Source organism: Nelumbo lutea, chromosome 3 (assembly GCF_056320005.1).
Source record: "Nelumbo lutea isolate HS-2025 chromosome 3, American lotus-T2T, whole genome shotgun sequence".
NCBI classification, from domain to species: Eukaryota; Viridiplantae; Streptophyta; class Magnoliopsida; order Proteales; family Nelumbonaceae; genus Nelumbo; species Nelumbo lutea.
In genome coordinates, this window is record NC_142686.1 from 58,427,312 (window position 1) to 58,438,371 (window position 11,060).

The window sequence follows — 11,060 nt, forward strand, 5'->3', positions numbered from 1 at the left end:
ATTAATGAAAATATAGATTGTATTAGATAAAGCTTGACACCTTAACAAACCCATCAACAAGGTACAAAATTTTTCTCTTTTTATATTCACCTTCAAGAAAAAAACAACACCCGATACGATACAATAGCCATGTATATGATCTCAGTCACCACTAAAGCCAAAGCATACTCTTGAGCCATGACAAAGTCTCATGTATTGATTGAGAACTTGTGTCTACATTTTGGACATTCGTAGAAAACTGTCTGCCCTTCATCTGCTGACCGTAGCTGCGACAAGAAACAGATAAGGGGTAGGGAGATTAGAATTTGATAAGCATGAAGACAAGGAAAAAACGATGTCTAGTACAAAGAACCAAGAATCGAGAAAGGGATCCATATGGACCTTTTACCTGTTTGGTGTAATATTCAAGCTGGGGGTGCCGACAACGAGGACAAGATTCATTTACCTGTCACACACAATAGAATATGAGAACTAGCACTCTACACAGTGGGCAACACCATGCCTGCCATTGTTTTAGTTATCTATACTTACAACTGCTCTTTGAACCTCTTCCTCATCATTATCATATCCGTCAAGCTTCACAAATGGTTCTATTCCTAACTCCCTTCTGATATCCTACAAAAAAATAAAAATAAAGTTGCATGGGCATATAATCAACAATTAAAGGAAGACACAGGAAATATAGAGATCATTTCCTATGCCTAACAAGATGTTTGAACAAAACATTGAAGAAATCCATAGATAGGCAGCCAACCATCATACATCAGGGGGGATGTGAAAGAGATCTAGATCTCAGTTACAAGAGAAGTAGAAATGCACACCGATTCTAAACCTTAAGAATAAAAGAATGGAAACAAAGGATGCTAGAGCTTTTTTTACACCAACTATCCTAGTACATAAAGTAACACTTCAATTTGCCTCTTAAAAAAAGTAACCCTTCAATTTAACTGATAACTTGGAAAGGTATTTTATTGACAACTAGAGATTACTTATATTCATTTACTTTTGAGTTAGAAGGCCTGTAAGCAAGGGGGAGTGGGTAGAAGGCTTGGACTGGCCAGAAATAGGGTTTGAAAATAGAAGATGGTTGGAAAGAAGGTTTGAGTTGGAAGAGATTAAGGGAGCTGTGTTCTCTATGGATAGAACAAAAGCTCCAGGTCTGGATGGCTTCACAATGGCTTTCTACCAAGACTGTTGGGATACGGTGAAAGGTGACCTTCTGATGGTGTTTGAGGAATTTCATAGGAGAGTGGTTAACCCAGGTGTAAACTCCATTTTAGCTTTGGCCCCAAAAAAGAATGATGCATTGCATCCAAAGGACTTCAGGTCAATCAGTCTGGTTAATAGATTGTATAAGATCCTTGCAAAGGTGTTGTCTTTGAGACTGAAGGAAGTATTGCTAGCTATCATTACACCAAATCAAGGAGCCTTCGTGAGTGGAAGACAAATTACATATCAAATTCTAATTGCCAATGAGAGTGTGGAGAATTTTAGAAAGGATAGGAAGAAGGGAGTAGTATGTAAGTTGGATCTGGAAAAGGCTTATGACCTGGTGGACTGGGATTTTTTAAGGAAAGTTATGACCAAATTTGGATTTAGGACTAGATGGTGCAAATGGATTATGGGGTGTGTTCAGAATTGTCATTATTCTGTACTAGTGAATGAGACAGTGGTTGACTTCTTTCCAACCATTAGGGGTGTCAGACAAGGAGACCCCCAATCTCCCTTCTTGTTCACACTGATTGCTGATGTCTTAGGGAGACTGATTCACAGAGCATATTCTAGGGGTCTTATTAGAGATTGGAGAGTTGGAAGGGAGGAAATCCCCCTCACCCATCTATAATTTGCAAATGACACGATTCTGTTCTGTGAAGGGGGAAATACGGGGTATATAAGGAACATGAAATTGGTGATACAACTCTTTGAGCAAATGTCAAACTTGAAGGTGAATTTTGAGAAAAGTTGTGTAGTGGGTGTGAATTAGGAGGAGGGAGAAGTCAGAGAGAATGTAGAAGTGCTAGGATGTGAAGTCTCAGAGTGGCCTTTGAATTATCAGGGATTACCATTGGGTGGCAATCCAAAGAGAGTTTCTAGAATCCAGTAGTGGAAAGATTTGAAAAGAGACTTGTCTCTTGGAAAAGGAATTACCTTTCTCTGGGAGGGAGGATGACACCGATTAAGGCTACACTTGCAAATTTACCTATTTATTTACTTTCAGTGTTCAAAATCTCAGTTAAGGTTTCTAACAGATTGGAAAAGATGATGAAAGACTTCCTTTGGGAACTGGGAGAAGAGATGAGGGACCATAGAGTAAGCTGTTCACACTGATTGCTGATGTCTTAGGGAGACTGATTCACAGAGCATATTCTAGGGGTCTTATTAGAGATTGGAGAGTTGGAAGGGAGGAAATCCCCCTCACCCATCTATAGTTTGCAAATGATACGATTCTGTTCTGTGAAGGGGGAAATATGGGGTATATAAGGAACATGAAATTGGTTATACAACTCTTTGAGCAAATGTCAAACTTGAAGGTGAATTTTGAGAAAAGTTGTGTAGTGGGTGTGAATTTGGAGGAGGGAGAAGTCAGAGAGAATGTAGAAGTGCTAGGATGTGAAGTCTCAGAGTGGCCTTTGAATTATCAGGGATTACCATTGGGTGGCAATCCAAAGAGAGAGTTTCTGGAATCCAGTAGTGGAAAGATTTGAAAAGAGACTTGTCTCTTGGAAAAGGAATTACCTTTCTCTGGGAGGGAGTATGACACCGATTAAGGCTACACTTGCAAATTTACCTATTTATTTCCTTTCAGTGTTCAAAATCTCAGTTAAGGTTTCTAACAGATTGGAAAAGATGATGAAAGACTTCCTTTGGGAACTGGGAGAAGAGATGAGGGACCATAGAGTAAGCTGGGAGGTGGTAACCAGGAATAAAGACAGTGGTGGCTTGGGTCTCGAGAACATTAGAAAAAGGAATTTGACCCTTCTGGGGAAATGGCTATGGAGATTCCCATTAGAGTAGGAGAAATTATGGGCCAAGATAGTGACAAGCATACATGGGTTGGAGTTGAATGGATGGGATGCGGGAACCCGAGCTAGGACCACAAGCGCTTCAACTTGGAAAGCCATCCATGAGTTGTTACTAGTTTTTTCCTCTCTTATCAGGTATAATTTGAATTTAGGCAATTCCATAAAATTCTGGGAACATACAAGGGTGAGGGATGCCCCCCTAATGGATTGGTTTCCTTCTTTGTATGCCCTATTTGACTTTAAAACTGAGTCAGTTTCCTCTTTTATCACCCCTTCCTCTTCCATCTCTGATTTTAGGTGAAATTTGGGCTTGAGAAGGGCTGTGAGAGACTCAAACCTTGACAATATTTCGAGTCTCCTTCAACTTCTTGACAATATTTTCTTAAGACCCTACTAAGGTGCACTCTAGAATATGGACCCCCACCCACACTGGTTCTTTCTCCTGTGCCTCTTTCTTCAAAGTTTTAAACCAGTCCACTAGTCCTATCTCTTTTCCTATTAATGAGGTTTGGTGCAGACCATTTTCTCCTAGGGTTGGTAGCTTTTGCTGGGAAGCCTTTCTAGAAAGATTCAACACTAGTGATCTGCTCCAAAAGAAAAGACCCAATACTTGTTTGTTCCCTCACTAGTGTGTTCTTTGTAAAGCTGATGGGGAGACTAGTTATCATCTACTGGTGTCTTGCCAATTTGCGAAGTCTATTTGGGAGTGGGCTTTCTCCTTCTTTGGGTGCAATTGGAACCCTCCATCAAATTTGCAAAATCTATTTTCCCCTTCTTTTTCCAGGTGGTGTATGAAAAGGGGAAGGATTATGTGGAGAGAATTAAAGGTTGCGGTTTTCTGGTCCTTATGGGAAGAAAGAAACTCCAGGATATCCTCTAAAGAAGAGAGAGGTGCTAGAGACCCGAGGGCTTTGATCCTTATAAGGGTCATACAGTAGATGAAATCCCTAGAGTTATTCACAAATTATACAGTGGATGACATGTTAAGGAAATGGGGTGAGATAACTGTTCCCAAACCAAAATAGTGATGAGTGTGTCTTGGACCCCCCCCCCACCTGCAGGTTTCATAAAACTAAACTTTGATGGGAGTTGCAAAGGGAATCCTGGACAATCAGGGATTGGGGGTGTTTTCAGGGATGAGAATGGGGTTGTCTTAGCCATGTTTTTAGGCCCAATTGGAGTGGGTGACTCTCTCAGAGCCGAGATCCATGCAGCTATGGAAGGAATCCAGAAAGCTAGGGAGATGAATATCAACAAACTCATAATTGAAGGGGATTTGGAGGTAGTGGTAGGATGGCTGAATAAAGACAACTGTGGTTTATGGCATTACAGTAATGTGAGGAGAAAATTTAGATGGCTGGTTCGAGGAATGGAGGTTAAAATCATTTGGGTAAAAAGATCAGCTAATTCCTTTGTTGATGGGTTAGCAAAACAAGGGGTGGAGAGGGAGTCGATGTTTTGGGCACAGCTGTAATTTTATTCTTCTTTTCCCTTTCTCTTTCTCTTTTTTCTCCTTTTTCCTTTCTTGGGGCTCAAACTGTTTTTGAAAGATAAGAAAGTTTGCCTTCCTATTTGTAATTTTTAATGAAATTACATGGTGAATTGTTATTGATCAAAAAAAAAAAAAGAGGCAAAGTATAATTGATCATTAGAGATTATTATTCATGACAAATTGCTTCAAATTTTTTTAGACAATTTTAAAACTTAGTGCAAATATGAAAATTTCCTTTTCTACTTTTGTTTACTAGTTTATGCAAATGGTATTCAGCCTGTCGTATGTGTGAAAGAGAGAGAGGAAGGAGAGGAGAATAGAGAAGAGGAGAGAAATGAATACTCTCCAGGCAGCCAGATATAATTATATGTTTAGAATAAATGCAAAGGACTAATCTGCTCCTAATAAAGTTGAGACAGGTACAACTAAAGAGGGACAGATCTGTAACTCTAACATGAAAAATAAAACAACAAATGACACTAATGCCCTTATTCACATACCTATTAACAGTTTACATGCACTAAAATAACCTAAAAATGTTAGGTTTGCTTCCCACAATAAGCCTCCATTCACCATTAAAAGGGTAAAGTCTTCCCTTGCCATCCAAAGGACTAATTTTAGGTTTAAGATAAACAATGTGACATTTAAAAAACTCCCAACTGAGGGTTGGATTGTTCAAAAACAGCACAAAATACATCTTTGAATGCAGGACAAAGAATAAAATATGCTGATAGGACCTGCTGCCTTGACCAAGTTGAGTAATGAATAAATGGAAAGCATGGAGCGACAATATTGGGCAATGACTGAGTTGATTGGATGAAGTAGAAGAGACTTTTCTCCTTTTCAAATTCTAGGAAAAAATGAGTGATCTCTTCAACTTCCTGTTTGTTTCCCTTTAACACTGTCTATTCTTAATAAACAATAACAATAGCAATAATATTATACGAAAAACCCTCCCCTATCCAGATTTGGCTAAAAAATCTGCTGTTTGGTTCAATTCCCTGGGAATCCATATGCAAACACAATTCAGGAATTTTTTTATACAATATTTTATCTTCTTTCTTTTTTTTATCAATAACAGTAATTTTATTAAAATATATAAGGAAATTAACGGGTTTTCCTATTATTACAAAAAATATATATAGATCATTGATAAAATCTGTTTCTATGTTTATCTCCTAGATGATCATGTCCTTGGTATGAGTGTCACATTTTGGCTTCTTTCTTTTGGATAAATGTGATATATGATAGATGACAGTATTGCTGCATAGACAAAAAGGTCATTACCCAATGTTGGTCCTAGCTATCTGGGACCCTCAGAAGGGTGGACTGGTTACAGACCTAACCTTTGGCATTTTCTTGCACAAAATGACCACTCTTAGCCTCAAAGCCATGTTTTCATGTTTGTCAGCCCAATTGGTAACATTAAACCAAACCATAGCCTCTAGACTTTTTTCATTGGTAACATTGGAAACTTTATAGTTTGTCAGGAAAGAGTAATATGCTATCAATGAAGAAAAATGAATAGCATATACAATGGTTAGAAGACTTACTAGGTAGGCAGGAACTACCAAACCCCTTGTTTGTTCTTCAGTATTATTTTTTTTTCTCATATTCCATAGTCCATTTCCCATTTACTGCATCTTGCTTTGATTTTCATATGATAATATGATATAGCCATTGTTTAGGAAACCAGACTAGACCAACCGGTCAGACCAGTTGAACTGTGACCCAAGACCCTGGCCAGTTTGGTCACACCCCAAGAACTGGAATTCTTAAAAAACCAGTCAAAACCAGCTGACTGGCCAGTTTAACCTGAAAACCAATGAACTGGTCCCGGTTTCATGAAGCCACCCAGGTCACTAAATAATTGTAATTTCAAAATCCTTGTGACAGGACTTGAACCCATGACCTTTTATTTACATGTATTGCTTAATCATCATTAATTCATTTCTTTATTTGTGTTAATTAATGATTCTTTATTGTATATAGTACTTTATTACACAAGTATTTTAAAGAAGATGTGAATTAAAGGCTTGAAGCCTAGTCATTTCTTTAAAAATTAAGGAATTTTACAATTTGTCATCCATCCACCATATTTAAGTATGATAAAATTCGTAAAGTATATTATATAGCATTTATATGACCCATAATACATATATGCCACATCATCACCATTTGACCCTGGTTGAACCTCTGACCCATGAACCTCTCCCTTTTCCGGTTCTATGCAGTCTGATTCTCTTAACAATGGATATAACCATGATATAATGTAGATATGAAATAAAATTGTTGCGGAAAGAGAATTGCCTAAAATAAAACCTAAATTTTAACTTTAAGTCTAAATGCAGATTTAAGTTCTAATTAACACTTACAGGATACAGTTCTATAATGCATAATTCCAACTTTTCATAAAGTATTCAAGTTGTTCATGGTTAACAAGAGGTGCAAGCAAGAAAAGGAGATGTGCATCAGAATGCAAATTGAAAGCGTACCTCAGCAGTTACTGTGTAGCATGTTTCTTTTCCGGCCATCTCTGAAAAACGAAAGCTATTATCAGTACAAATAGGATACAAAACAAGGGGAGTCATGTCATATGGATCCAGCATAGCTTAGGTAGAACCATATGCCTCTTACAATTTTGACCACAGACAGACAGACAGACAATGACTGTCATCTATCTGTCTATCAAAAAAAAAAAAAAAAAAGACAATAACTGTCGCCTTGCTTCCAGTATAGCTTAGACAATTTGCCTCTACAATTTTGTCCACAGAGACGGGAGGGAGGTTAAATGACAGAAGAAAAAATGAAATTACTGAAATTACAATCCTAATTTCCAAAAAAGACAACCATATAGACTTTTAAAGCAGGCAGGCAGATAAAAGCAAAAGTATCAAAAGATGGTTATAATTAGAAAACAAATCAATACAACAATTCTCTTAGATAACTAGTTTAGTGTCACATTAAATTACATGCAGAGAGAGTGAGAGAGATGGAAACAAAAAAGGTGCAGGGGTCAATTTGCAACTGAGGCGCAAAAAATAAAAAAATAAAAAAAATGTCAGAAAATAAAAAAAATGCAAAAAATTGAACATAATATTAATAAAAATATAAACTTTAAATTGAAAAAAATGTTTTAAAAAACCTATTATCTAAAATTAAAATACATAAACATAACATGTAAAGAATATTCAAATGTGAATTCAAAAAATAAAATCAAACATATAAAACATTTTCACAGCTTCTTCCTGCCCCTCTTTATCTATCCATGAGGACTGGTCGCCCCCGTTATCTGAGGCTGTTAAGCTAAACTTTGATGGCAGTTTTGTAGGTAATCCAGGCCCTTCTAGAATTGGGGGGTGCCTTTAGAGGTGGGGAAGGAAAAGAGCCCTTTATTCTGGCCCGATAGGATTGGGGGACTCTCTTAGAGCAGCAGTTCTAGGACTCCTACAGGGGCTCAAGCTGGCTAAACAGTTGGGTTTTCAGCAGTTGGAAGTGGAGGGAGATTCGAATCTGATAATAGGTTGGATGCAAAAAAACAGCTTAGGTGCCTGGTCCCTTAAACAACCTATAACGGAGATTATGCAACTAACAAGGGAGCTTGAAGTCAGATTTAAATGGACTAGAGATCAGCAAATGCAGTGGCTGATACTTTAGCAAAGCAAGGAGTTAGTAGGCAGAACCTTTTTGGGCCTGTTTGTAATTTGATGAGGGTTCCCCTTGTTTTTGAAGGTGACAATTTGTACTAAGTTTCTTAAAGAATTAATGAAAGTTGTTGTTTCAAATAAAAATAAATAAAAAAAAAAAAGCTATGTATCAAAAAAAATGGGAATGTCAAGCTAATAATCAACTTTCAATCTTTCACCTTAGTTTTTTTTGTCAGCTTAAATTGATGTTTATGGTCCTTTCATAAATTTTGCAAAACAGGCTTTCTACTTCTTGCATCATTCTTAGTGAACTTTTTGCTTTTATTATTGATAAAATTTATTACCTAGACCAATAATCATACTACCTACAAACATTTGGTTGACTTAAAATCTAGAAGTTTGTGGTACTAGAATACTACATACACTCGACTACTCCAAACTCCAAAATATAACCTGCTGACTCAGAGCTATTTTCCAAATTGCATTTGCCAAGCTCCTAGAAGGGTAAAAGCTGACAATGAAAGTTTCCAATCCCTCATTCCCTTCCTCTTCATTTGCAATACTTGCAACAGAAACTGGGATTTACCAATGAAATACTAATAAAGTAAACTATAATGTTGGTAACACATAACTGGTTCTTATTCCATTTGTGGAATCTGGTTGATAGGCACGGCAAGATACATGAAATATGAGCACACACCGCTATAGATAGAAACATGGCTGAAAAAAAAAAACGAAAAGGGCGAATGAATTTACCTTTCCCGCTCCTCTTGAATCCACATAATGGGCACTCTGCATACTTGCGGGAATTCAATGAGAGAAGCGTTCCGCACAAGTCGCAGAACAAGAAATCCCGTCCTTGAAAATACGCCATGGAACAACCACCACCTTCAGTTTAATATTTCTACACAATAAGAAAGGTCAGAGCAGAATATACTCTGCAAGTGCTAGTAGGTAGGGATCCACGAGCCAGCACCCCAATCGATTTGACCAAGGAATCCCTTACTTAATTACTAAAATAGAACATGGAATTAAAAAAAAAAATGCATAATCATCTGCAACCCCTAGGCTTCATAAATTAATTTGAAATGGCAACAGTCAAGTAAATACATCAACGTGAAAGCAGAAAATAGGAAAAAATGGTAAGGAATAAGAATGTAACATAAAGAGACTACTGGAAGGTAAATCTATCAAAGCATGGGTGATTGAGGAGAGAGGTTTCATACCACAGTGTTGCCTTCAATCGGTAATCCGATGCTGCAATGAAAAGGCGGGACGACTAATGCAGTTCGTTGATGGCAGCTCAATTTGGTAGAGTTATCAATGGTGAAGGAGAATCGATGGTTTCTTCTTCATAGTGAATGGGATCAGACATCAATGTTCGAGCAACAAAACAAGGGCGTCCGGTGACGTTTGGCGAGGTCCGGTGGGATGACGCAAGTGTCTGGTTTCTATTGCTCAACAGGGGTTAGCCGACGTCTCTGGTGTCTGAAACGCTCGAGAGCGGAAGCTTCCCCCAAAGGTGATGGTGATGCTCGACGGCTAACCGGACTGAAAGATACGATCGGGAGAGTTTCTGTCAACGGCGGGTGCTGTTGAAGCTTGGGTCTACTCGGGTTGCAGGAAAACAGAGGAGAGCAAGATGAGCAGGTGAAGATGGTTGTGCCGCTGCTCGTTCAAAAGGAGGAGAGAGAGAGAGAGAGGTGGTGGTGGGCTGAGAGTTCGGCAGCCGCTCTGCTTCAGTGGTGTCGAACCGGGTGGGGAGTGGGGAAGACCATGAACGGGTTTCCCGTCTCCACTCATAATGATACTGTGGTAGGGTTTAGCGTATTTTTGTCATTTCAATAATTAATAGTGCCTTTCAGTAATTTCAGTAGGATAATGATCAAACCGAAATTCATGTTAAGGTAAGATGGTTTTTAAATGGTGGAGATGAGTTCGGCTTCGATCCGTGCAAGACCATGCTGACACGTGACACCGTTCGAATAGTCTCTGGCTCTCTGCCCTCTCGCAATGGAGAGATATTCCCAAGCTCTAAAAGCTGTTTGAACTGACTTTGCACTGATCAAAACCCAACTCGGTGGAGATGGGTCTAGGGTGGTGCTTGAAGGCCTTATGGCAGGGCGGGTTCAGGGTGGAGCATTCATTTTTCATGGAAATCGGGAAATTTCGAGGGAAAAGATACGGTGCGAAAAGAGTTTAGAACAATCAAAATTCATCCCTGAATTTTGACAAATAACATATGATTGGCAATTACATTTATGATTCCAGTTAATTGATCATAAGTTTTTTAGATATCATATCTTTTCTATATTATAGTCGAACCTGAATTTCAAATTTTTCCGTTCCAATGCAATTATTTTAGGAATTGGATTATAATAATGTAGGAATATAATAAAAATTAAGTTATGGCATCTTAGGGGGATTGGCTTTTTGCCCACACCGTTCCAATTGCCTTTTACATCCTTGCATTGGGAATATCTCCTCATGAAATAAAACACATAAACAGGGATATTCTCAATGCAATGCTATAAAGGTTGCTCGAATGGGTTTTGCCCTAACTAAAATCGAACTCATCTTAGGGTTTAAAAATTTTATGGGTAATTTAAAAGTATTTTATAAATTAAAGAATATTTTACTACTTTGTCATCGGGTTCAAAATGGGTTTGGAGAATTATATGCAAACCACATCTCCACCCCTGCCCCCATTTAAGATTAAGGAAAACCCACCCCATTCGGGGCGGGGTAGGCCCCGGTTTTATATGGAAATTCCAATCCCTACTAAAGCTTGATTAATCTAATTGAGAAAATCCCAAAATTATGACCATTTTCAATAAACTGAAAAATAGTATTTTTTTGCTCTATCTATAATATTTTTATTTCTTAATTCTAGGGTTT

At 38.0% G+C, this 11,060-nt stretch overlaps 1 protein-coding gene across 1 annotated transcript; it reads right to left on the reverse strand.

The window, feature by feature from the left end:
- Nucleotide 1: 1 nt before the first annotated feature.
- On the reverse strand, nucleotides 2-10,052 carry LOC148865167 (TFIIB zinc-binding protein). Its single transcript, XM_088979786.1, has 6 exons — nucleotides 9,389-10,052; nucleotides 8,919-9,066; nucleotides 7,011-7,051; nucleotides 532-615; nucleotides 389-445; nucleotides 2-266 (listed from the first exon to the last, which is right to left on the reverse strand). Exons 2-6 carry the CDS (start codon nucleotides 9,034-9,036, stop codon nucleotides 189-191), a joined length of 378 nt encoding a protein of 125 aa, XP_088835912.1. The 5' UTR covers nucleotides 9,037-9,066; nucleotides 9,389-10,052; the 3' UTR covers nucleotides 2-188.
- Between the last annotated feature and the right edge of the window lie 1,008 nt (nucleotides 10,053-11,060).

What these genes read in the sequence shown, in the direction of transcription:
- LOC148865167 (XM_088979786.1), bottom strand. Translation starts at nt 9,036, where the DNA reads ATGGCGTATTTTCAAGGACGGGATTTCTTGTTCTGCGACTTGTGCGGA. An exon ending in GCTACACAGTAACTGCTGAG is followed by an intron (nt 616 to 7,010) that starts GTACGCTTTCAA and finishes ATTTTTTTGTAG; the next exon opens with GATATCAGAAGGGAGTTAGG. An exon ending in TTGAATATTACACCAAACAG is followed by an intron (nt 267 to 388) that starts GTAAAAGGTCCA and finishes TTCTTGTCGCAG; the next exon opens with CTACGGTCAGCAGATGAAGG.